This window comes from Podarcis liolepis, assembly GCF_965112155.1.
Source record: "Podarcis liolepis genome assembly, chromosome: 12".
In the NCBI taxonomy this organism is placed as follows: domain Eukaryota; kingdom Metazoa; phylum Chordata; class Lepidosauria; order Squamata; family Lacertidae; genus Podarcis; species Podarcis liolepis.
In genome coordinates, this window is record NC_139563.1 from 19,462,315 (window position 1) to 19,489,730 (window position 27,416).

The 27,416-nt window shown below is 38.3% G+C and overlaps 1 protein-coding gene across 2 annotated transcripts in view; it reads left to right on the forward strand.

The window, feature by feature from the left end:
• KIF5B (kinesin family member 5B) overlaps positions 1–26,996 on the forward strand; it is a 35,535-nt gene extending 8,539 nt beyond the window's left edge. Inside the window, exons 3-26 of one of the 2 annotated variants that reach the window (XM_083466698.1) lie at positions 403–476; positions 1,496–1,600; positions 2,758–2,806; positions 4,629–4,684; positions 4,768–4,855; positions 6,310–6,434; positions 7,405–7,509; positions 8,270–8,415; positions 10,575–10,723; positions 11,661–11,854; positions 12,546–12,614; positions 13,404–13,610; positions 14,567–14,710; positions 15,831–16,019; positions 17,044–17,161; positions 17,577–17,642; positions 17,745–17,850; positions 18,447–18,548; positions 20,104–20,164; positions 20,250–20,321; positions 20,415–20,519; positions 21,410–21,626; positions 22,789–22,940; positions 24,533–26,996. In XM_083466698.1, the coding sequence (XP_083322824.1) occupies positions 403–476; positions 1,496–1,600; positions 2,758–2,806; positions 4,629–4,684; positions 4,768–4,855; positions 6,310–6,434; positions 7,405–7,509; positions 8,270–8,415; positions 10,575–10,723; positions 11,661–11,854; positions 12,546–12,614; positions 13,404–13,610; positions 14,567–14,710; positions 15,831–16,019; positions 17,044–17,161; positions 17,577–17,642; positions 17,745–17,850; positions 18,447–18,548; positions 20,104–20,164; positions 20,250–20,321; positions 20,415–20,519; positions 21,410–21,626; positions 22,789–22,925 (2,684 nt within the window). In that variant the 3' untranslated portion in view covers positions 22,926–22,940; positions 24,533–26,996. Of the gene's footprint in view, positions 1–402; positions 477–1,495; positions 1,601–2,757; positions 2,807–4,628; positions 4,685–4,767; positions 4,856–6,309; positions 6,435–7,404; positions 7,510–8,269; positions 8,416–10,574; positions 10,724–11,660; positions 11,855–12,545; positions 12,615–13,403; positions 13,611–14,566; positions 14,711–15,830; positions 16,020–17,043; positions 17,162–17,576; positions 17,643–17,740; positions 17,851–18,446; positions 18,549–20,103; positions 20,165–20,249; positions 20,322–20,414; positions 20,520–21,409; positions 21,627–22,788; positions 22,941–24,532 lie in introns of both variants that reach the window. The other variant, XM_083466699.1, reaches the window with a different exon arrangement.
• The last annotated feature ends 420 nt before the right edge of the window (positions 26,997–27,416 follow it).

Genomic DNA, 27,416 nt, shown 5'->3' on the forward strand with positions numbered 1-27,416 from the left:
TCCTCTGGGTTTACACCTGAAGCCTTTCTCATGAATCAGTATAGCTGCAAGCCTATCAGCTGTAGTTGACAGGGAATTGCATGCACTAGCGGAGATGTAGTGGAGTTGTCCAAATCTGTCCAGCATGGAAACCATGCGGCTGCTTCAGGGGAACATCCCCTTGCCCAACTGCAAAATGCAGTGGACTGCCAAAGGAGGGATGGAATTCTGTCCCTCTTTCAGCCTCATGCTATGGGACTTGTTTACAAGGCTTCACCAGATGCAAGGTTACTTTATGGCATGCTGCATACTAAGTACTTGTTAGCAAAATTTGTTCAAATACTTTTGGAAGATAGTATCTGTTTCAGGGTGGTTCACATGAGTTGTGGATATATCATTAGTATGCATTTTCTTTCACCCTAGATGTACTTGAGGGATACAATGGTACAATATTTGCTTATGGGCAAACATCATCTGGGAAAACTCACACTATGGAGGTAAGATATTGTGGTCACTTGGGACTCATTTCTCTAAACATATCTAAACCCTGTTTCCATATTCAGGAAGTAAAGCCTCCAGGTGCGGGGAGAAAATCAAAGTTAGCTGACAAGTTCTGCTATATGTGATATATTTTAAAATGGAAGACTTTTCTACAATAAAAGCTTTTTTTAAATTAATGCAAAAAATGTGTAGAGCTAGCAGAGTATAACACAGATGTCATTGGCTTATATACATATATACAAGATAACATAAGTCCTAAGTAGACTTCAACAATTATCCTTCCGGCATCAGGTGATTGCCTTGTGCTTATTGCCATTGATAACAAATTGGCTACAATGACACATGGGGATTTTTTCTCCCAACAAGTATTTAGCGTATTGAGCTGGTGTCAGGGCAGTAAAGTAAGAATCATTTGCTGATGAGTTTTATCATAAAAATCACTTTCTGGTTGTTAAAAGACAACCTAGGAGAGGAGGATAGCATAAGTACCTCAAAACAGTTCAGAAGGCAACACATTAAATGTGGCCTGAGTCAACAGCTTAGGATAGTTGACTGCTCATTTTAGGAACTTACAAAAAGAATGATAACTGCAAATCAGTTTATTCCAATATATGGTCTGTCTCACCCAAGGTTTAGCATATTACCTAATGTATTTTTGGATATAAGTATAACTTAACTCAATAGAACTTACTCCTGAGTAAACATACTTGGGATTGGGCTGTAAGTCCTATTGCAGTGTGTGATTTAACAGTTGTTCTCTCCTCACAATTGAAATCTTTGGAACATACTAATTAAATTTGTTTGGATTATTTATTTATTTCATAAGAATATCTACTCTGCTTGATTGTGAAAAACCTCAAAGTGGTTTCATGCTTATATGTTAGACAATTAATTTGTTATAAAGGCATTTCCTAAAGGCTTTCTGGTTAGTGTTCTAAAAATCTGTAACGTATGTGGTCTTTGTTTTCTCTTTCTTTCTTTCTTTCTTTCTTTCTTTCTTTCTTTTTAAATCTAGGGGAAGCTACATGATGTGGATGGAATGGGGATTATTCCAAGGATTGTGCAAGATATTTTTAATTATATTTATTCCATGGATGAGAATTTGGAGTTTCATATTAAGGTAAGTTTGTTTTTAAATTATACATATGTCAAATTCAAGACAACAGAATTCTAAGTATTCTAAGAGATACACAATTTCCATCTGGTTTGGAGAGCCCAAGACAGTTTAGGTTGAAAGTATGACTCTCAAATGATTTAGACTATAATTAACCAAAGACAGAGCTGTTCCACCAGGCCTTTGGTCAGGGCACAGCCTGACTCCCTCCTTTGGCAATCTTCACAGGACTTCAGCCTAATGGTTGCCATCATTTTGAGTTGAATTAATTTTAATGAAATGATTTTAGAATGTTGTATTATTTTATTGTTGTTAGCCACCCTGAGCCCGGCTTCGGCTGGGGAGGGCGGGATATAAATAAAATTTTATTATTATTATTATTATTATTATTATTATTGTATAATAAACCACTAAAAACATCCTAAAATATCGCAAACCATCGCTTGTTCACTCTTTAAAAGAATTGGTTTAATAAGACTGAATGGTACAATAATTTCTATATTATGTAGTATTATGTGTCAGCACTTTCTAAAATTTATTTTCTTTCAAAATCTAGTATGGAATAGAACATTGTAGTTTGCTAGAAAAGCTCTTTCAAAGGTTGTGCAAAATGAAATAGATTATAGTTGGGGATCTGTGATTAAGGTATATTGTTTGGGTATGGTAGGTGGGGCACAAATAGTCATTACTTGTGGGATTAAAACAGATCATTTTCACAGATGTTTGGGCATGGTTGATCATCAACATTATAGACTTTCATAGTATTCTTTTAGATATAAATACTTAAAATTCTGCAAAGTACCATTGTGTTGAATGGTATTTCTTCAGCTGCAAGTATGAAGCTTTGTATCTTAGTTATATTTGGGGCTGTTAGTGATCTCTTTAGACACATCACTAGACTTATATGTTAACTGTATGACGTGTGCAAATGTTATTCAGAGATATAATGCCTGATAGTTTACTATAGAGATATTTACAGATCCTTTCTATGGTATTGGTGTACTAGTTTTCAGTTACAACAATTCTCAAAGTGGTTCACAGTAATAGCATCAGATCTCTAAATGGATTGCTTTGCCCTCCCAATGATAGATCATTAATATAAGTTGCTGTGGACTTTGGATTGGGCAGTGGTTACTATCCTTTCCCCCCTTATATTTTTTCAGGTGTCATATTTTGAAATTTATCTGGATAAAATAAGGGACCTTTTGGATGGTGAGTACATTTTTTTTCCTTTGAGGGAGAATAGGAGCAGTTTGAGTTGCAAGCAAGGTGTAATGAAACTTGGATCTTGCACCTGTCTTCTGAACCAAAAGTTTGAATGGGAAGCATAATCAGTTGGATTTCTGTTCCAGCTGTATGTACACAAAAACAGATTTAAGTGTGCAACGGAGGATAAGAACCAGAATAATGAAGGCACTAATTTGAGGGAGTTTTTGAGGATTAAGAAAGACTTAAGAGATGTTGATGGGCCCACAAAGCAAATGAAACGTGAAGACAAAAGGGTAGAATAATTAGAGGATATAAATTAAGGAAATAATACTTCAGGCTGTAAACCAGAAGGAAGTTATTCTGTCCACGATTTCTGGCAGATTGCCTAGAGGCTAAGTATTATTGGGATATTAGATGTATATTGTACAGTGATAAATATAGAGGACTGGCTGTGGAAGATAATGGTATAGTAAAATTAATTTTAGTAAATAGCAGTTTATTTTATGCCTCTTGGATGTTACGTAAGTATATAGCATCTGTATTGGTTTAGTAATTATTCAAATTTCTGAAAAGATTGCTTGAAGGCCTTTTATAGCTTACTGTTGCAACCCTTATGCAGGACACAGTTGCAAGTTTTATAATGTTTATAATGGGTCAGAACTTTTCTAACATTACAGGTGGTTTATGTCTGGTTTAAAAGGTGTTCAGCAGACAGAAGTGTTCAGAATTATACATCTCACCCAGGGTTACTAGTTTTTGTTTAGTGCAAGGAACTATCTGTAATTTAATATAAATAAAATGTGTTATCTATTAAACTGTGTTAGAGTATTGATGTTGTACAAGCACACACTTGGGTAAAATTATTTTACCATATATACATATATATAACTTTATTTTTGATGATTAACCAGAAAATAGAACTTGCTGTTGTCTTAGAAAGCTCAATAATAACAGCTTAAAAGGTTGCAGTAGTGCAGAAGGCAAATTCAGAATGGAAAAGTATTAGAAAGCAGACTATGTGTAAATGACGGATACAATGCTATCATAAAAATCCATGATGCAATCATATTTTCAGTAGGACAGTTCTGGTCACCTCATGTCAAAAAGCAGTGGTGAACTTTGGGCTTTTTTGAGCGATGTCCTGTGCAATACCAAAATTTGGCACCATCCCTCGCCTTCTGTCTTGTGTCATTGTTGCAGCGCCCCCTGTGGCACATTCTCAGCTCAGCGCCCAGTGCGGACAAACCAATCACACTCCCCTGCGTCTGCAGAAAGGCTCATTGTGTGGAATGTATACCTCTATGGAATGTCTGCCTTGAAAGGAAAGACTAAAAACTTCCTGGGTTAGCTGGGGGGGGAGGGGGGAGCTAAGGAACAACAAAGTCTAGACAGTGATAAAATCCAAGGAGAATGTAAATGGACAAATGTTGCTGCATAACAGTAGAAGTTAAGAATTGCCAAGTGGAGCTGGCTGGCAATAGGTTTGTTACAGATAAAAAGAATTATTACTTCACATGACTCAATTGCCCTATGACATTATTTCCACAGTACATAGTGATGACCACTTAGCCTGGTTTAAAACAGGCCTATGCAAATTCATGGTCAATCAACAGCTGTTAACGAGGATTGCTAATTGAGACCTCCAGGTTGCAAGGAAGTGCTTGCTGAGTATCACTGCTGAGAAATAATGGGAGATGGCCGTTGTGATCATGCTATATTTGTGAGCTTTCTGTGGTTAAAAGAACACCGGAATAGCAAGTTTTATTTATTTGTTCATTCTGTAGCTTCTGACGAGGGTAACTCTCAATGCTTTTTTTTCTTTCAGTCTCTAAGACCAATCTTTCTGTGCATGAGGACAAAAACAGAGTACCTTATGTGAAGGTGAGTATAAAGATTACACAAGTATGTTGGCCTCCTTTACAAATCTTGTATATGTTATTTACCTTATGTTCATGTTTTCACAGGGCTGCACTGAACGTTTTGTATGTAGTCCAGATGAAGTTATGGATACTATAGATGAAGGAAAATCAAATAGACATGTAGCAGTTACAAGTAAGTTGTTTACTTTGTAAGAATTTTTTTTTTTAAAGAGTGTCTCATGTTATCCTATTAACAAATTGCCAGTTCTTGTTCTGGGCATATAACTATAAAATTGTAAGTACATACAATATCAGTGAACTGGGTATTCAGTTTGCTTCAAATGGTTCCTTTCCCCCTTGGTGTTCTTCCTTCCGAAGTATGTTCAGTTCTTCCAATTGCTTGGCAAGGCAGGAAATCCTGTGACTTCAGGGGAAGCTGTAACTCTTCTCTTCCTGTTGGAGCTTCTGTTCACTTCCTGCCTTTGCTCAGAATGCCTACTTGAACCCCTGTCTTCAGGATCCTTTTCACATATCTTTGGCATGTGCCAATTCTAATTCTTCAATGATTTTCTCTTCTTCATTTTCTTCAGTGCCTTTCTTCAGATATTAACATTTTTTAAAAAAATCTTTAATCCAAACTTTGAGTTTTCCTCCTCCATTTAGTGCTTATTCACTGTTTTCCTCTAGACCTCTTTTCTACTTCCCCCCAACCCCAGTTGCTATGGCCAACAGAAGGGAACAACTAAATGGGCCAACAGTGAATGGACAAAACCTGTGCAGGCTGTCTGTAATGTACAGCAGCACTCAGCGATTGCGTCAGCATTGGCCCTGCCTCCACTTTTAGTAGCACAAACAGCCTCCATGGAATACTCAGAGCCCTCAAGTAACCATGGACTGAGACAAAATTCCCCAGCTGATGAGAGGGCTTTATGTTTTCATCAAGTTGCTTGGGGATGGAAGTATACTGGCAATGATACTTTCAAAATCCAGCCTCCGCATCTTGCTTATAGGCTCTTCCTTTCCTGGCTGGTGATTGCCATTCTATCAATAAATTAAAAGAACTTGGAAAGAAGCTTTTGAGGGGAGGGGTGCCTCTTAGCAGGGAAAGAAGTGGACTTTGACTCTATTGTACTCCTTTTGACCTGTGGCCAGCATCTCAGGTGGCAAGCCATGTGACCTAAAAATGAAAAGACCTTGCAAGACAAATGTGGCACCTGGATGGAGAAAATGCTGATGTGTGCTGGATGTGGACATAAATGTTCTACAGTAAATTATCACTGGTTTAATTTTCTGTCTAGAGCAACTATTCTGCCAACAATTGTTGAAAATTCATGGTCCAAGACAGGAAAGAGCTTGGAGCACCTTTAGATAGCAGCGTGGAGATAGCAGCTACGTTTCACACTTCTTCTGAAGCCCAGTTCCTTTTTCTACTGTCATAAGGATTAATCAGTGTGGCTGTATAAAAGCAACTTCATAATTTCATGTACTAGTCAGATCACTGCTGACTAATTCCATGTGGACATGTAGTTTGTTGCTATAGGTTTAACAATTGGCTTCTTCCCCTTTGATTATTAAGCACTTGTAATGCACAAACAGGTGAGGTTTGTTGCCAGAATGCATACTTACACAACTCAAATTTTGTTACAGACATGAATGAGCATAGCTCTCGAAGCCATAGCATCTTTCTCATTAATGTAAAGCAAGAAAATACTCAAACAGAACAGAAATTGAGTGGAAAGCTTTACCTTGTAGACTTGGCAGGTAGTGAAAAGGTAATAATACATTTATATTTTGAAGCTGATTGAACTGAGTATGTAATTGAAATAAATTGTGTTCCCAGTTTCAGTATTTGATCTTACTACACACCCTAGTTTTCTACTGCTTCCGGAGTAAGGTGGTCATATTGAATTGGATTCAGGCTAACTTAGTTCCCTTTGAAATCAACGAGACTCAAGTTCAGCTAACTTAATATTCTTCCAGGTAAAATGTAAATATATTTACATCCCTTTACCAGTTTGTGAAGGCAAGTCATTTTTGCTTGACATCTGGGAAGTATTGTGTTTTCCATCTATTCCTTTTACAACAGATTATTTAGAATTGTGTAATGCCTTGGTAGCTATAATAAATGAACTTCCATTATCAACCATGAAAGTTGAGGAATACAGTGATAAATCCAGAGAATCTATACCAGTGAAAATGCAGAAGGAGCAGTATTGGTGATCTATTCACATTTATATTGAACAAGAGAGTGAGTGTAATTGATTGTCATCTTGCAGTTCCTATTTCCCTTTGCAGATTGTTTAGTAGTTGAGTCCTATAGTCATAATAATTTAACAGGGACCTTAGCAGCTGCAGCTATTTCATGTGGAGACTACATATTATATTCTTACAGGGGTTCAATAGTATAAATTAAAATGTCTGCAAAAGTCTGACAATTGCTTTCACTTACAAGAATGCTGGCACTCAGGGATTATTTTTTTTTTTACAATTTCATGAAAATCCATTTATTGTCTTGAACAAATTGCACAAGATTTGAAACCTTATTTAATTTAATCTACTGAGTATAATTTTTCTATCATTTGGAATGCATAAAAGCTTGGCAGGGGGAGGAGGCTGAGGGGTTTCAGTGGGAAGGGGGTATAAGGAAGTCCATTACATAGTGTGGAGGCTTCTTTGAACCAAGGCAGGGGGTTGTAAAATTTATTTGTTTAAACTTTCTTACAACTGCCTACATTATTGCAGGTTAGTAAAACTGGAGCGGAAGGTGCTGTGCTAGATGAAGCTAAGAACATCAACAAGTCTTTATCGGCTCTTGGAAATGTAATTTCTGCTTTAGCTGAAAACAGTGTAAGTGTATTTCTATTCTGAAAACATTTGATGAAATTACTCATCAGGGGATGAGCACAGTGCATATCTGAAGAAGTTTAGCAGATTAAGTGTTCAGTGATGTTGTAGTTGTTAAATACACAGCAGCATTTATGTGACATGGGCCACATTTGCATGTAATGCTAGGCCATGGTTTAGCACTAAGCAGAAGTGCCTGAATGAGTCTGAGCAGTGTGTCGGACACTTCCTCCTCCCCTTTGTCCCTTGAAGAAGGCCATAAGGAGGACTTAGCAAAGTTAAGTTTCACTTTTATGGCATTTGAACCATAGATCCTAGTTTCAAAAGTTATGGTTAGTTTAGCAAGCCAGCCTTAGAACCTATGGTTTGAAGTTGGCTTGAAATGAAACCAGGGTTTGTTTTAAACCAGGACCTCTGGCCTGAATTTAAAACTAAACTAGGACCCTTTAAAAGTGAAGCTAAACTCTGATTTTCCACTTTCACAGGGCTTTGAAGAAAAGTGTGTAAGTTCAATGTTTCACTCAAGTAGGCTCGTCCACATAGTGCCAAACCATGGTTTAGTATTACGGGCGAATCAACCATATGTATACTGTATTGACCAAAAATATGCTATATAGAAGTTCAGGCTTTCTTGGTTAATGAACATAAAAATATTAGGTACTGCTTTAGCTTTACAAAGCAAAATGCATATGTAGAAACTTAGTTCATAAAATAGTTCAATAAATCACATTAAGGCCATCTTTCTTTTTTTTGTTATTTGCAGAATTATGTTCCATATCGTGATAGTAAAATGACCAGAATCCTTCAAGATTCATTAGGTGGCAACTGTAGAACCACAATTGTTATTTGCTGCTCTCCATCATCTTATAATGAATCTGAAACAAAATCTACCCTGTTGTTTGGTCAAAGGTGAGTAATGAGGTTAAAACTAACTTCTAGAGCACAGTCCAAAGTGCGAACCCATGGAAATAAACTGTAGACTTCCCACAAAGTTCTAGTAAGCTGTTGTTCATAATGATTGTCCATGTGCATGCGATATACATTCACACATCAATTTATTTGTATGCTGCCTTTCCATATGCTCAAGGTGGCTTACAGTGTGAAAAAATACATAACTACAAACATAGCAAAGGTAGCCATAAATAATAAAACATCAAAAAGTGCACAACCAAATTGAACCATTTCCACATAAATAAAAATATCTAAAATAAAAATACAAAAAACAAACATCAGCAACCCATCCCCCACAATCCCCTCCCCCAAAAAATACAGCACCCCAGCCCAATAATCTGTTCAGCAGCCTCAGCTTTTGTAGCTGAAGTCAGGGGCCCTCCCTCCCAGTCCAAGTGTAAAAGGCCAGCAGGTCTTCCACAGCCAATATGCTATTGAAAGCAAGCAATGCTTTGCTTAATATGAGTCACTATAGAGCTCTACAAATGGATTGATGATGTGCTTTCTGGAATATATTATTGGAGATTGATGCATTATTGCCCTGCAGAGTCATTGTTGACATTGTTTGATTTGCTGAGTTGGTGTCTGGACTCGTTAATGGTATGGATGAGTCAACAAACTGCTGTTCAGATTGGGACACTTAGTGGACAGTTCCTCTGTTCAGATGGGTGAAATGTATCATGTTCAAGATGGGGTTACGATCTTCTAGAAGGAGCAGATGTGCAGTTTGGGGTACTCTTGGATCCAACACTGTCTTTGCAGGCACAAGTGGCTTCAGTGGCATGGAGTGCCTTCTAATTCTGATCGTCTCTTTTATATTGACAGTGATAGCATGACTTCAGTTGTCTATGCTTTGGTAAACTCCAGCTGGACTTCTGCAGTTCATTGTTTGTGGAACTGTCCTTAAAGATGGCTTAGAGACTACAGCTAGTGCAAAAAGGCATGTCTGCTAGATTTGTAACTGAAGCAAGAAGATGGGAACACATAACACTAGTTCTGGCCTGACTGCATTGGCTGCCAATTCGTTTCCAGGCACAGAACAAAATGTTGGCTTTGACCTTTAACTTAAGCCTTATATAGTTAAAGGCCACTATGCCTATACAGCCACCTCTCTGCATATGAACCTGCCTGGGCCCTGAGATCATTTGATGCCTTCTCTGTGTGCTACCTCTAAAGCAGGTCCGGAGGGTGACTATGAAAGAGTGAGTCTTCTCTGTAGTATGGGGAAGGAATAGGCATTCTTTGTTTATGGGGCAGGAATTCCAGGGGGCCTGCTTGGTGTCAAACCTGTCATCAATATGGTACCAGGCAAAAATGTTTTTGCTTCCCCTGGAATTTGGGCAGCACCAATGATAGTATTATTATTCAACTTTTGCTTGATTGTAAATTGCTTCAGAATGTTTTTAGTGGGAAACAATACATTACCCCAAACCTAACCTTAAGCTTATTAACAGCTACAATCTTACTCTTATCTGCAGATAAGATATATTTGCAGATAACATTTAAGGTTAATGTTTCCTGCTGTATGACTGCCTTGTGCTTCTGTCTCTGCTTGAATCACATGCAAAATGAACTTGGTGTCTAAATGGTTTTTTCTAAGGAAAGAAAATATAGCAGCTGTATCTGAAATTGTGGGTGGGTGGAATATGGATGATAGTTTAATTTCTTAGAAAAGGTCTTTAGGCTGTAGATCAAAGTTTAAATATTCTATACAGTGGTGCCCCGCAAGACGAATGCCTCGCAAGACTGAAAACCCGCTAGATGAAAGGGTTTTCCGTTTTTGAGCTGCTTCGCAAGACAAATTTCCCTATGGGCTTGCTTTGCAAGACGAAAACGTCTTGCGAGTGTTCCGATTTTTTTCCGCTCCCCCCCCCTTTTCTAAGCCGCTAATAGCCTTTTAGCCGCTAAGCCTTTAATAGCCGCTAATAGCGCTAATCCGCTAAGCCGCTAATAGGGTTGCTTCGCAAGACGAAAAAACCGCTAGACGAAGAGACTCGCGGAACGGATTATTTTCGTCTTGTGAGGCACCACTGTACAGAAAAAAATTAATTACCTCGTGAGCTGACTAGTAACCCTGTATTCAGTTAGCATGGCTAACATGTACTTTACCTTTATAGAGCCAAAACTATCAAGAACACAGTGTGTGTCAATGTAGAACTAACTGCAGAACAATGGAAGAAAAAATATGAAAGGGAAAAGGAGAGAAACAAGACACTTCGCAACACAATACAGTGGCTTGAGAATGAGCTGAATAGATGGCGTAATGGTGAGTTATGTCACAGATTTTCACAACCATGTTAGCTATACATTATTATAATGTGTGGCAGTAAATTCCACTTTTGGTCACCGTACAGCAAATTAATCTAATGTCTTGATCGCAAAGCTGGAAAAATCCCAGACCTGTGGGAACTGGAATACTGCAAGATTTCCCCCGAGCTTAGTGTTGAGGCTAAATGTTCTTGTGACAATTGATCAGTTTAAAGATCCTTTACATTAAGGACCTTTAAGTTCTAATAACTTTGTATTTCAAAAACTGCATTATTTGTGGGGCTAGTCCTGAGTTTGGAACAGAAGCTGCAGCTGGGGCAGAATGTGGTGACTTGGTTGCTTGTGGAGACAAAATACTGTCAGCATACAACACTTTGGCTTGAGGGGACTGTTTTGGCTTGATTTGCACTGGCTGTCATGTCACTCTGCTACCAGGACAAGTTTAAGGTTCTGGTACTAACATGTGTCTCTTGCACATTCCAAACTCCCCAGAAGCCCACTCCACAGTGTGGAGCTATTCTATGGCTGCTCCTGTTCCATAGAATAGCAATTCTGTCAAGGTACAACAGGTGTCCACTATCTGTACTTTCCCAAAACAGCCAAAGACATTTTTGTTACAACAGGCTTACTAGGTTGTAACTATGAGTATCTATTTTGTATCGTATTAGCTTTGTTTTGAAAGTATCTGCTACTTTTTGCTGTTTTTATTGTACACTGCTTTGATACAGTTAGGTAGACTAGTGTTTAATAAAATCATCATATCTATTGATAATATCAGAGTTGCAGTATTCAACCCAGTGGACTCGTATTTTGTGTCCAAATGTACACAATTTTCAATGAAATTCTCATTCTACCTAAGGTGACCTAATGTTGACTTAGTTTGCAAAGATATTTCAAACAAGAGTGATGATGCATTTGGTAATTTTGTTTTAAAGGAGAGACTGTGCCTGTTGATGAGCAGTTTGACAAAGAAAAGGCTAACTTGGAAGCATTTGCAGTGGATAAGGATATTACTGTTACTAATGAAACTCCAACTGCTACTATTGGAGTGATTGGCAACTTTACTGATGCTGAAAGGAGAAAGTGTGAGGAAGAAATAGCTAAATTATACAAACAGCTAGATGACAAGGTATGTCTTTAAATTTTAATGTACTTTAAACTAAGAACTGCCATACTTTATCAGAAATCAAATTGTTTCATTCAATGTAATTGAGCAGATAGCTATTTCTCTTTGTCAAGAGTAAATTGCCAGCCACAGATCTGAAATTGATAGTGCAATCCTGTATATGTCTACTTAGCAATAAGCCCTATTGAGTTCAGAGGGATTTGCTGCCAGGCACTGTATTTAGGATTGTAACCTAACTGTATTTTAGCACTTCGTTGCTAAGCATGATCATGTAGAGAGATCGTGAAAATCATGCTAAGGATACAATAAGTTGGCATAAAAAAATACAGTGGCTAAAAGTTAATGAATTGAAAATAATTTTGTCCTCCTTATGGAAAAGTTTTTACCCTCCCAGGTTATTTTGGCTATACCCAATCTTTTGGGCACATACAGTGGCATTCTTGACTCCTGTGGTTTTCTGTTGGTTACAAAACAAAACTTCCATGCCATATCAATCAGTTCAGATTGAAAAGGAGATTGCCATTTGGCACGAGGAGATGCCAAATGCCAAAGACCTCTTGTGCTGAATTATTCATAAAGTGTTTTGGATCTTGACTGTTCTCTCTAAATTTTGTAGCAGGATCAACCCATAACAATCTGTGACACTTTTACTGAATTCTAGAGTGAGCACATTTTTCTTTCTTTAAAAATTCAGGATGAAGAAATCAATCAGCAGAGCCAATTGGTAGAAAAGCTAAAAACACAGATGTTGGATCAGGAAGAGGTGAGTTTTGATCTTTTAGTTAATTGTGCATATTGCAAGAATACAGAGCAAAAAAGTGCAGTGTATATAATTCATTGCTCTTAGGAATAATACTGTTACTGAAATACAAAAAAGTAACTGCTACACTTCAGAAAGGTATGCCATCCTGAGATCAGGCTACTGATTTTAAAAGGGCTGCTGTTATTCTGTATAGTGTCTTCAGGGGCACCACTGTCAATCACAAAATATCAGAGCCTTCCAGGATTTAAAGGAGTAGTCAGTGTCCTTATTGAATTTTGGTGTACGCTGCTTAGTTACAGCCTAAAGGAAATGTGGTGTTTGCTTACCATATTTATGTGCTGCCTGATCACCAAAGCTTTCTATGTGGCCTGCAATAACAGTTAAGAACACAAATGCAAAAATAAAAGCACTAAATATTCACAGCTGTTAAAACTCCAGAAGTATCCAAGGGGTCTATAAATCATTAAGAGATTGAGAAGTCTGGGAAAATCTAAAGCTCATCACCTGATGCTGGAAAGACCACACAGGAAAGATGGCTGGGGGTCTAATGGTGAAAATGCCGTTCTCTATCAGCCACCTGCTGCACCTCATTTGGGGATCTTTTGAGGACCTTTAGAAGGGCCTCAAAAGTTACAGGTAGGCATAGGTGGGGCTCAACAACAACAAAATTATAAATATCAGAAGCAGCTAATTACATAAAGATTTCTAAATGAGCAAATTGTGATGGTTTTTACAGTCTAGGAAACAACTGCTTAAAAAAACACAACTAACATAACCTTTTGTGTGTAGCTTCTAGCATCTACCAGGCGGGACCAAGACAATATGCAAGCTGAACTAAATCGGCTTCAAGCTGAAAACGATGCCTCTAAGGAGGAGGTAAAAGAAGTTCTCCAAGCCCTTGAGGAGCTGGCTGTCAACTATGATCAAAAGTCTCAGGAAGTGGAAGACAAGGCAAAAGAATACGAGATGCTTAGTGAGGAGCTGAATCAGAAATCGGTAAGAAACCACCTTTTTTTGTTGCCAGTCCAAATGGTTTTACAGCTATTAATGAACTGAGACTCTTCTCATTGGCCTTTAAAAAAGTTAATTACATGCCATATGCTCAATGTTCAAGTTACAATAAAGGATATTCTGACTAAACATCAGGAAGAACTTTCTGACAGTAAAAGCTGCTACACAATGGCTCCGATGACAGGTAGTGGACTCTCCTGCCTTTTTAAACAGAGGTTTGGATGCCCATCGGCCATGGATGATCTAGTTGAAGTTCCTGCATTACAGGGGGTTGGACTATATGACCCTTTGGATTCCTTCCAACTGTACAATTGTATGATTCTATATTCATACACCATTATTTTCTGACATGATTTAACACAATTTGATTATAAAATTGAAGGTTAGCAACGGTAAACAAACATGTACATTTCAAGGTTTGTCATCCTATCTTGAGATCCCCATGTGGTTGGCTCAATGTAAACGTGTATAACACAGTGGACTTGCTCTGTCTTGTCTGATTTCCATTCCCTAGCTGTGCAACACACCATAGGATCTGCTTGGGAAGAAGCGCTAAGAATTTAGACTATCTGCATCTACCTAGGGCAGCATCAGGGAGCAAGTTAGACTCCAACTTCTATCAGCCCCAGCCAGCATGGCCAGTGGTCAGGGATGTTGGAAGTTGTAGTCCAGCAACATGACCACAGATTCCCATTTCTGTCCTAGAAGGTTATTGACACTACTACTATTTATAACACTACAATTTGGAAAGCATGTATTTGTAGAAAAGGTCACTCCTTTTGGTTAAGGATATGCATTCTTCAACTTCTACTGATGTTCTTGAGATTGACAGATATCTTGGTTGACTCTGGTTATTTAAATTGTTTTCTGGGTAAGCATACACATATTCATATTATTACTGGCATATGTTCTTTATTTGATCCACACTTCTCTCATTCCAGGTAACTTTAGCTAGTATAGATACAGAACTTCAGAAACTTAAAGAAATGACCAATCACCAGAAAAAACGAGCAACAGAAATGATGGCATCTCTTCTAAAAGATCTTGCAGAAATAGGAATTGCTGTGGGAAATAATGATGTGAAGGTAAGTTGAACTATATTATATTCTCCTGAGATTTTTTTTACAAAAATGTTATATAGGTAAATAAAGCATGTGCTTCCTTGTCCCTTCTGTACCATTCAAGCATTTAAAACAACCGTGTCCGTGAGTGTTTGTTGTGGTATCTGGTGCTTACAATTACAGTACAGTGGTGCCCCGCAAGACGAATGCCTCGCAAGACGGAAAACTCGCTAGACGAAAGAGTTTTCCGTTTTGGAGGTGCTTCGCAAAACAAATCTCCTATGGGCTTGTTTCGCAAGACGAAAATGTCTTGCGAGTTCCTGCGGGGGTTTTCCCCTCCCCCCTTTTTCTAAGCCGCTAAGCCGCTTATCAGCTGATCTGATAAGCCGCTAATAGCGCTAATCCATCAATGGGCTTGCTTCGCAAGATGAAAAAACCGCTAGACGAAGAGAATCACAGAATGGATTCTTTTCGTCTTGCGAGGCACCACTGTATAAAGAATGGCTGTCATGGGCTCCTCTTCCCTAAAATTGTACTAACCTTGATTAACTTGCAAGCAGCTATTTGAAGCAGGGTATTTGGGAAAGATTGGGTGGGTGGGTGGGTGGGTGGGTTGCTTGGTCGGTTGCTTAGTTGTGGCAGCAGCAGTTTCTTTGAACCAGACTCCTCACAGGAACAGATTCCTGGAAGCATATAACTCGACTGCTGAGGGAGCTGCACTGGTTGCTGACTTGCTACTTGGTCTGGTTCAGGGTTCATGAACCCTTAAATAATTTGGCCCAAAGTACATTGAGGATAATTAAAAACCTGATTGGGCACTTCTGGTGGTTCTCCACACCCCATAGAGATTTAAGCATTTAGTGTGTGGCAGGCCCTGCCCTGTGGAGCTCACTGCCTAGTTTGGCAAGAACTGCTCCTGCTTTTTCTGTTTATACAGACCTTCACAATATGCAAAAATAGTGCACATTTCTTGTGACGGGGGGTGTCATTTTGTTACAATCCTAGTTTAAAGCAGATCTTTATACAGGTAAGTCAGCTGGCATGCTCATAGAACTATTTGCTGAATAATATATTGAACTGTGAATGTGTCAAATGATTTTCTAATATTAAAAATGTTTTGAACTAAAAACTTGTTCCTCCTCAGCAACCAGAAGGAACTGGCATGATAGATGAGGAATTCACAGTTGCAAGGCTCTACATCAGTAAAATGAAATCTGAAGTGAAAACTATGGTAAAACGGTGTAAGCAGTTAGAAAGTACACAGACAGAGAGCAATAAGAAAATGGAAGAAAATGAAAAAGAGCTAGCGGCCTGTCAGCTCCGTATCTCACAGGTAAATGAAATGGTTTGGCTCTGCCAGTTAATGTCATTTTTCTTCTTGATTCCAATCTTAGCTATGTGTTTTATAAGTAAGTAAAAGTGCACTTCTTAAATTATAATCATCACAAGTGGAACCTACATCAAAATGTACTGTTGTGAAGTGCTGTTGTTCAGAAATCCGTTCCATTCCCCCTTCCCTGTTTCCCTCCAGCAGTCAGTCCTCATGGAGCTATTCTTGAGGTTTTCCTAAACATTTTCTTGTACTTCTGCAAGCTCCCAAATCTCCTGATACCTCCCTCTTGTGTGTGAGCTATACCATTTTCGTTGGTGAAACAATGACTGTCACAGCCTGAACACTGGAAATAATAGGAATTGTTTTTGCTTGACCAATAAGCATTAGAGTGAACTGATTAATATAAGCAGTTCACTTTGCTTTCATATATTTTCTACAGTGTGCATGACTAATTTGGGCTACGAACATTTCAACAGCTTTTCAGGATGAGTTTTGAAATTTACATCTAGTGACTGGATGCTTATAGGTACTAGTTTTCCATCTTGGATGCAAAGGTTTGCTGATATAGTGGGTCTCATGCTTAGTATACAAAGGCAAGAGCTATATCAGATGCAAACTACTTCCAACACATGCAGTCAACTTCAAAACCACTGGTCAACTTCAAAAGGCAGCTAGAAGTCAAATGTGTCAGGAACTGGCTTTCATATTTTGGGCAATGTATAGGATTTTGCTACCATGTCAGCCCACATCATGTAAAGAACATTTACTCTTGAAACTTTTAATATCGAAGCAAGCTAGTTGTACCTTAATTGTTAGTTGAGATAGAGAAATAGATCAAACTTCATTATTTTGGAGAATTAAATGACTGCAGCTTGTGATATGCAGTTCCATATATAGTACTTCAGTATATGCTTCTACAGATATATATCCTAGTCTTGCCATGTAACTGTGAAGTTTACAAGCTGATTAAGTTTATTTTCACATGTAGCTTCTATAATTTCAATTCTTGTTTTCACCCTGAAAGCATGAAGCCAAGATCAAGTCACTTACAGAGTACCTTCAGAATGTGGAACAGAAGAAAAGACAGCTTGAAGAGTCTGTGGATTCGCTTAATGATGAGCTAGTCGAACTTCGAGCACAAGGTATTAATTGCTTTACTATATGCTTAACGTTTAAGGAGCATGAACTGTGAACTGGTCTTCAGCAAGCTGTTTGTCTCACACTTCTGTAATATGGGGAAGATACTAAGAAATATGCTGTATATGTAAGGATTAAATGTACCTGTGAAATGTTTTGATCACTTATGAAAAGGGTTCTGTAAAAACGTTACATTGCTAAGTTACACTTGAGAGCTTCCTAGAGGCATCAACTTGGCCATAATTGGAATTGGGATACCTGACAAGATAGGTCACTGGTCTGATCCTGTACAGTTGTTATGTTCTTCTGTAAGGTGCATAATATTTTAGGTGTGGCATGCTATGGTCTTGCAACAGTCTGAGGTTGTGAATCCAGTAAATTTGTCTGTGTCCTCTAACTAAATGCTCTTTTCTTCACTAGAAAAAGTTCATGAAATGGAGAAGGAACATCTAAACAAGGTTCAAACAGCAAATGAAGTCAAGGCAAGTAAACTTTGGATATGTTTTAATCAATAATTCAAAAGTAGTTTCTTCAAAAATGCAATCACTTATGATGATGTAACATCAGAATATTTGGTTCTTTAGCAAGCTGTTGAGCAGCAGATTCAAAGTCACCGTGAGACTCATCAGAAGCAGATTAGCAGCCTCAGAGATGAGGTTGAGGCGAAGGAGAAACTAATTACTGAACTGCAAGAGTAAGTTTTGCAACTACTGCATGTGTCTTTGTGGGAGGGCAGAGAACAGCTTTTTCAAAAATAAACTTCTAACGGTGCAGTCCTTACTGTGTGTATTCAGAAGTAAATTGAATTCAGATTGACTTTCTCTCAGATAAATGGGTTTAGGATTGCAGCCTAAGTCTTATAAATGTGTTATTCACTTTCATTTATTTACATAAAAATCCAGCCTGTGTTCAGGCATGCAGTGTACCTCAGCAAGAATAGAAATATCCTTATTTTATGTAACTGTAAGCCTTGGTTCATGGCTCATTTTGCACCTTTCTTTCCTAATGAGATGGGAGCTTAATGTTAGTGCCAAAAATGTAAAATTCATTCCAGTATTGACATAGTGTTTTTAGAAAGGCTTTATTTTGAGGGTTTCTAAATTTGGCTATCAGTTCTAGAATTGTTTGTCAATTCTAATGGTACACTGTGGGTTCCAACAGAATTTTTAATCTGATCCCATCCCAGTCTAATGTGCATGTTTTGGCAACTAATAATATGTCACAAGATTGAAATGCTGGTTTTGTGGAAATCTCTCACATCATAATTACATGTTTTTTATTCTGTGTTAGTCAAAATCAGAAGATGATGCTTGAGCAGGAACGACTCAGAATTGAACATGATAAACTGAAAGCTACTGATCAAGATAAAAGCAGGAAACTGCATGAACTAACGTAAGTAAGAACAATAATGTGGACAATCTGGTTGGTCAAATCAAACTTTGATGTGTGGACACAGTGTATTCATTCTGGCATACTGTTTTGAGCAGAAAGGTTCCATAATTTTTGCCTATGTAATTTACCTATGAATGAACATTAGCAACTTTTAGAAAGGTATTTTTAAAAAATAAAAGCTAATTAGGAAGTCTGATGCGACCCTGTATAGGAGTTCCCAACGACTGTAATAGCATCTGTTCTCAAAAATCAAGAGCTGTTAGATGCAGATTTGGATCTTAGATCAATATTTACTGAAATGAAATTGGAAGGATAGGATAGTCTAAAGTTTTAAATACGGACATGCTTGAAGCATAGATAGAGGCTATATAAGTTGTATAATGCAATATCTGTCTTTCAAAATCCCATTAATCTTAGTATATAGACAGTTTATAGTATGCATTTGCAACATTCTGTATTTAAAAGTTTCTTTTCATAGTTTTCCCCTGTCCTGTGTAAAGATAGATGTAATATTGTGTTTGATGAGCTCAGCATATTAATAAATTATATATAAAGAGTTAGAGGAAGGAAGTGAAAGAGGCACATCTAATATTTACTGTCCACTTCCATGTTTATAAAGTGACCAAGAAGGTTAATTCCATTTCAGCCACTTTCACATGCTTTGCTCAGCATCAGAAGCATTCCCAAAACTAAAATAAAGGTTCATTTCCCCAATAAGCCTTCTTCCTCCTGAGCCAACAGGTTAGTTGGCTTTTACAAATGTACTCTTTGTTTGAAGCATAATTGGTCAGACAGTTTTGAATCACATTACAAATATTTTTCATCTTACATGTATATCTTTCTTACACAATCACAACTTTGCACAGTTTGGGGGAGAAATAAATAAATAAATAAATGGAGAGCTGAGGAAACGGGCACTCCATTTATTTATTTATTTACACACACACACACACACACACACTTGCACAAAGCTGTGATTGTGGGTTTATCTGGCTCTTGGAAAGTGGCACAAGGGCTTTGGCAGCGTCCTAGATCCCTCCTACCTCTTTGCAAAGATGGGCAAGCACTTCCTAGGCTTTGAGAAGGAGGTGATGTCTCTGGCAAGGCCCTCATGCCTCTTTCCTGAAGCCAATCAAGCAGCCCTCCATCGTGTGTGTGTGTGTGTGTGAGAGAGAGAGAGAGATTCAGGGGTTCTGGGCTTTACATGGTTTTGCATATATCCGTGGACCCCCAGAACTGAACCCTCACATAAGATGCAAGTTGCCTGCCTGTTACATTGTGCATTATCAACACCATATGTTAAAATACAGTGGGTATACTCTGTTCCTCTTTTGGTTGTGGCCTCCAAATTATTGAGACTTACTTCAACCCAGCTGGGCTTCAGAATGTGGGCAGAGATTGTTTGTCCAATTGAAGTTTTATTTTATAGTTCTGTTTTTAAAAGTGGAAGCAGCTGTCTATGTGTGATGTTTCATCCTTCTTAGATGCTTTGAACTATTCTACTTAGGGCTAGATACGGGAAGAATAGTAGGTAACACATTTTTGTTCACTTTAGGGTTATGCAAGATAGGCGAGAACAAGCAAGACAAGACTTGAAAGGCTTAGAAGAGACTGTGGTAAGCTAAATATTCAGAAAGTATCTTTCAGATTCTTAAATTTATCACCTAAAAATGCTACAGTTTGCCATCTTTCTGTTCCTAGGCAAAAGAACTTCAGACCCTGCACAATCTTAGGAAACTCTTCGTTCAAGATTTGGCTACCAGAGTTAAGAAGGTAATGCCCAGTTCTTCATTTTAGAAACTATTGCTATTTTTTGTGCTAATTCCTTGGGGATCGAAACTCAGATTGCCTATCTTATCGCCATAGAGTGCAGAGATTGACTCAGATGACACAGGGGGCAGTGCTGCCCAGAAACAGAAGATTTCCTTTCTTGAGAATAATCTTGAACAGCTCACAAAAGTCCACAAACAGGTAAACTGAAATATATTCTTATATCTGATCTATTTCCATGGCTTTATAAAAGCTTATCCATGCTGTACATACTGAAGTTCTTTGGCTCACACGTTTTATCTCTTAAAGTTGCCACACGTTGCCCTATTCAAGTAAACGTGCTACTGAGTAAAAATCAAGAACTCTTTGGCCAAATTTAACTACCTTGATTGCCATGCTTTCTTTCATATGACTTGCCAACATCCTACTACATCTAATCATGCAGTAGAAGAGAGAAGAGGGCTAAAAAAGGTAAAGGACCCTTGACAGTTAAGTCCAGTCGCAAATGACTCTGGGGTTGCGGCGCTCATGTTGCTTTACTGGCCGAGGGAGCCGACGTTTGTTTGCAGACAGTTTTTCCGGGTCATGTGGGCAGCATGACTTAGCCGCTTCTAGCAAAACCAGAGCAGCGCACTGAAACGTCTTTTACCTTCCTGCCGGAGCAGTACCTATTTATCTACTTGCACTTTGACATGCTTTCGAACTGCTAGGTTGGCAGGAGCTGGGACTGAGCAACGGGAGTTCACCCTGTCGCGGGGATTCAAACCGCTGACCTTCCGATCGGCAAGCCCTAGGCTCAGTGGTTTTAGACCACAGCACCACTTGCGTCCCTAGAGAATCCCAAGGAAACATTGCAGCAATTAGTTGCACCCATGCCTCTCAAGGAGGCTATTACTATGGAAAATTTAGGTAGGGGTTAGTTCTGAGAAAATATTTTATTTTTATTCTGGATACTTTAACTTTACCTGGAATTCTTTGTTAGTTAAAGTGCTGTTCAAAGTAACTATGGAGTGAAAGGATTTGCAAAGGCTTTAATTCCCGCAGTCCAGATTTAACATAGCTATATATGAAACATATATTTCTACCCACAGCTGGTACGTGATAATGCAGATCTTCGCTGTGAGCTTCCGAAACTGGAGAAACGACTTAGAGCTACAGCTGAGCGAGTTAAAGCTTTGGAGTCAGCGCTAAAGGAAGCCAAAGAGAATGCATCTCGTGATCGCAAACGTTACCAACAGGAAGTAGATCGTATTAAGGAAGCTGTGAGGTCAAAGAACATGATCAGAAAGGCACATTCTGCGCAGATTGGTTAGTAGATAAAATGGGAGCATTAACAGTGCTAGTTTGGTCCTGAATTCAATTATTGATCCCTTGTTCTTGGTTCACTTAGTGCTACACCTGGATCTTAGAATGTTGGTAGATCACTTGCATATCCATAAATTCTATTGATTTGTCCATTGACCAGATTATCTGAAGTTGTTACTTGTATAGTCTAGAAATTAGGACATTAGTTGCTTGAAGTAGTACAGTTTAGGATTTAGATACTTCTGGAGTGCAAGCACATGTTACAATGAAACTTTCACAAGCTTAATATGTGAGGGTTGTTGATCCTGTTAGTATTGCATACTATAATAAGTTTTGTTATAGTTATGTATATGCATATTCCACCTTTCAGAATAGAAATATTTCTACAGGTAAAATCAAAATACTTTAATCAAATCACTATGGAGCGGTATTAAAAAAACAAATCAGGATGGTTACTACAGGACATAAAATTTGTAACTTGTATTCTTGCACAGTTATGGAATGGGTATGATAGTTTCAGAATTTCATCATGGTTGGGTGTTTGTTATAGGTGCAAGAAATATTTATAGATCTAGGGTGGAATTCAGCATTATTATGAGCGTTCTATCCATGCAGACATGCAGCTTGCCAGCCAGGTTAATTCGCCACTCCTTCCCCAGTGCATTGTTTTAAAGGTTCTTCTGACCCCTCTGAGCCAATTGCAGGGGCACACAGTGGGAGGAGAGGGGTGGGAAAGTCCCATTGAGCAAGCAGGTATCCTTGCACAGGGCTTCTGCTGAAAGGGCGCATTAGGTGATTCCTGCCCAGAGAACCCATTTTTTTAAGAAAACTTGCTTAGAAGGCAGTATAGTAAATATTAGTAACAATAAGAGTTGCAAAATCTTTGGCTCCTTAAAAGTGTTAACGAATTCTTTGGCAAAAACTTACACTGATTTAAGTCTGCTTGGTCAGATGTATGAAATAACCATGATGCACAAAAGTTTGTACGATAATAACTTTTTTGGTCATTAAGTTACTACAAGACGATAAGTTTGCAGCAAAAACAACAAATGTGCATATTCCTTTGGAAATAAAATAACAATGACGTATCAATAAACCAGCACAGCTGAATTGTTTAAAAACTTGACTTGGCTTTACCTTTAACATTTGCATTTGTTTCATGCAGCTAAACCTATTCGCCCTGGACAGCATCCAGCAGCTTCTCCAACTCATCCAAGTGCAATTCGTGGGGGAGGTGCTTTTACTCAAAACAGCCAGCCAGTGGCCCTACGTGGAGGTGGAGCGCGGCAGGAGAAGGCATGAATTTACATTATCAAGGTTGGCAGTTAACTATTCCGCTTAATATCCTGTCTTCAGTTTAAAATGTTTGGTAGTTTCAAGGAAAATAGGGAATATGATTGTTTAAATACAGTATTGGATAAGAGTGCAGGTCCATATGAGTATTTGTGATTAGGGGCAACTTCAGTTGAACAAGTACGCTGTGTGAAACTACCGTATTTTTCACTCCATAAGACACACTTTTTTCCTCCTAAAAGTAAGGGGAAATGTCTGTGTGTGTTTTATGGAGCCAGTTCGTGGTCCCTGGAGCCGAATTGCCCAGGGGTGAAAAGCAGATTGTGCTTTTTCTTCTTTTTTTTAGAAAGAGGGAAGGGGGTGTTGAAACGAAGCCACTGAGCAGCTGGTCGGCAATCGGGATTAAGATAAGGCTGTGGGTAAAGGAGGCTGCGGGGGGGGGGGGAGGTAAAGACAGCAAACTTTCAAGGAGAGGAGACAGGAATACTAAAACAAGCAATGAGAAGAGAAATTAGAAAAGGAGGAGCAAACAACTGCTCCAGCTAAGGAAAAGACACTAAGGCAAACAAGAGGGAAGGGGGTGTTGAAACGAAGCCGCTGAGCAGCTGATTGGCAAGCGATCAGGAGGGAGATAAGGGACGCTAGCTATAAAGGAGGCTGCCTGGGAGTGGGGAGGTAAAAGCGCATGGATCCTCAGGATTTTTGCATTGGGTCACCCCAAATTCACCATCAGATCACATAGTATGTCCATGGCTATAGACTGCACCAAAAAAATCACGCATCCACTGTTTTGTGGGACCGCAATGAGGCAAAAATGTGGTTACAAAGCACGGATCCACATAGATACTCTGGATTTTTGCATTGGGTCACCCCAAACTCACCGTCAAATCACATATCATGTATGTGGCCACAGCATGAACTACAAAAATCATACACCCACTGTTTCGTTCAGAATATTTTTTTTCTTGTTTTCCTCCTCTTAACAACTAGATGTGGCTTATGGTCAGGTGTGGTGCGTCTTATGGAGCGTAAAATACAGTAATTAGTTCAGACACAGATAGGTTCCAGAATAGCTTACCATATTCCACACATTGTCTCCCCCCCCCCCCCCCAGTTTGCCGTACCACAACTAAACAGCGTTTGCAGTTGCCTGTCTGACCAGGATGGCTTTCAGTAAGTTATAAGGAAAGTTAAGGATAAGAGAGGAATACTTTAATTCAGTATTACTGGGGTAAATCCAGTTCAGCTGCCTCCAAATTAAAGTACATAAACTGAGGAACAAGCTAAAGAAAGACCAGAATTCATGGGTTTTAAGGAAGACAGAGTTGAGATTGGAAGATTAATTGCAAAAGAAATTGCAAAGAGTAAGACGTAAAGGTAGTGATAAATATAAGGAGTTGATTTAAAATGATTGCTAAACAAGTTAGCATTTAGAAAAACATTGATACCTTAATTCTGTATTAGATCTGGTACACCATCTTCTACTGAAATTGTGGCACAAACTTAAATGGTGACTAGTTTTCAGTGAGTAAATGTAGATGAAAACAATTGTGTAAATCTCACAATTTTTAGAGTAAAATAAAATTATGAACATTTGTTTCTTTGGCTTTTTCTAGATGCTGAAAGCTACACAGCATGAAGAGGATTGGATATTGCGCAATGAGAGTCATTCCGTGACAGTGACGTCTATCTGTCTCTCCCTGGGGATTGTAGGATTATTTTTTTGAAAATTGTATAAACTTATACTGGTCTGTACAGCTCTCCTCATTCTACAAATTTGGCTAATTGACTCCAAACAAAACTAGGAAAAACTTTCTTCTTGGGAAATTGACGTGTAACTTAAAACGTAGCTCTTTTCATTACCTGATCTGTCTTTCACGTCTTAAATTTAGTCTGCACTGTGCCAAGTTGAATGTATGTTAAGCAACATCTTAGTTAAAATTTCCTAGCTTAATTTATGTATATTTAATGGTCTTAGGGATTGTGGAACAATGTTGAAGTAAAGTTTTAATTTTACCACTTTTAATAACACTACTTGACCCACTCTTGAATTAGAGCAGCACTGTACATTAAGTTTGCCTGGATGGCTGTATAGAGCATAAGACTAAAATTATGTGTACAGTTTGCAATTACTGAGGTGTGCTTATGACGACTGCCCTTAGGCACTGAAGTCTCTCAAAAAAACGTGGATTGAAAATTTCCTTTTTTGACGAGGCTGCTTAACTGTTTGATTAAATCTGTTATCAGGTTAATGAGTTAATACTGTATAACAAGTAGTAAATGTAAGTTTACATGGAAAGACTTTGGCAATGACTTTTCATCTGTCCTGTTCCTGATTATACCCAGAATAGTGTGATGAGGTGAAAACATTCTGCTTCATCTTGATAAGCCTGTTAATTGGTCACCAGAACTGGATAGATTTGGTTAACTTTTCCAGTGAGAAATTGGGGCACTGTAGAACCCCTTGTATTATCAGTGCATCATATTTCATTCAAACCACAAATTTGACTTTTAAGAGAATGAATTGATTGAATAAGTGGAACCAAGTGAATAAAGGGGGGAAAGAAAGTGCATAAAATGGCCAGAAATGTAGGATGGATATGGAAATTGTGCTACACTGAAACTGTACTGTAACTTATTTGTAAATCTAGAGTTCTGTAAATGTGTTTTTCTCTAACAATCCTGTTGGACATCATTATCATCATCATTACTTTTGCAAAGTTTTGAGACCAAGTTTAAAGTTTTGCCCCGCAAAAAGCACTTGAAACGACATGCCACAAAATTCAAAAGAACACCTTTGACAGGGAAGTTACTGTTTAATATTGTCCAAAGGCTTTGAAAGGTTTTCTCATTACAGTCACTTGACTGGTAGGAAGTGAAAGAAAATGCTTTCCAACAGTTGAGAGATTTTGAATAACTGCTTTTCCAGAGTAAGTTGATGCCAGTTTTATATTATACTGAAGTACATTCACAGGCACTTGCCGGGGGGCGGAGTAGGTTTTCTGTAGAACTTTATGACTACCTTTTGTACAAATTGAAATATTTGTATTAAGACGGAGCCTAGTAATAGAAAAAAATGACTGACCCCCCCCCCAATACCTTAAGTTCTGATTAGTGTCTTTTTTAATGCATTTATTTTAGAGACGGGGGTTTTCTTTTCTTTTTTAATCAGCCAGACCCTTGTTAGTTTGGAATTGTCATAAGATAAACCTCTTTCTTTTGTGCTTGAATTAAACACTCCAAACTGAAAAGATGAAATAAGAGGGGACTTGTATAAAGGGAAAATGGTGGAGAAGGAATCTCTGTTAAGTGCTTGAAGTTGTGTTTTCAGTTGCATTGGCCTATGTCAGTTTCTCAACTATAGCCGTACAATTTCAGTCTGGATTCGGTTTACACAGTTCAATCTGGTTTCCTGGCAGTTACTCAAATGAAGCAGGATATTTTCTCATGGCTGTTTACGTTAGTTTCATTCCTGTAAGTAATGTATCACGGGTTTTGGTGCTGACATGGCTGTGTAATTAAACAGTTAAATAAACTGTAACTAGCATGTAGCTCGACATGTACATCCTTTTTATACCTAAGCTTTTTTATTTTAACCTTTTATGAAGTTTACCAAGAGCTGCAACTTAAACTTTCAAAAGGACTCCTGTGTTCTTTGGCTCTCCTATGGTAGGTTGCATGGACAGGACAAATTTTTGGTTTTGTAAATTTAGAATCTGCAATCTGCAATAGAATTTTAAATGTGTTACTGTTCCAATTTACAGTTCTTGAATTTTTATTCCTCTAGGCTATTTTTTAAAAAATGGCTTAGCACAGGAATTGAATGACACATGAAAGAAGACTATTTATTCATGGAGATAAACTAAATTATTTGCATAACATTACTGATTAACTACTATAAATTAGACCTGAAATGACAAGAGTCTGCCTGTGGCAAGGATCTGCCACTGAATAAACAGTTATGTATTCTCAATGCATGAGAATGCATTTAAGAATAACTGGTTTGGAGAAGATGCCATATAGTTTTAACTACCTGCATGCTGTAAATGTTTTTGTGTTTAAATAAAGAAAATCTTTGAATTTTAGTGAACTTCATTGAGACCTATATAACCTTTTAAGGTCGTAGCCATCGGATGATGACGTTTTTTCTACCTATGTATCTCCATATATTGTACTGAGGTTCTATACTGAGCATGAGCATTTTGGAAGGGAGCTTCATCAGTCAGCTCACAATTTTCCCATTAAAGGCCAGTTTATACACTATGGGTTTTTCCCCATAGGAAGAAGGACTCAACCTTAGATGTCTGTGTATACCATTTCAACATGGATACAGTGGTGCCTCGCAAGACGAAATTAATTCGTTCCGCAAGTTTTCTTCTTGCGAGTTTTTCGTCTTGCGATGCACGGTTTCCCATAGGAATGCATTGAAAATCAATTCATGCGTTCCTAGGGAAACCGCCTTCAGACCAGGTCTGGGGACAGTCTGTCCCCCGACCTCTT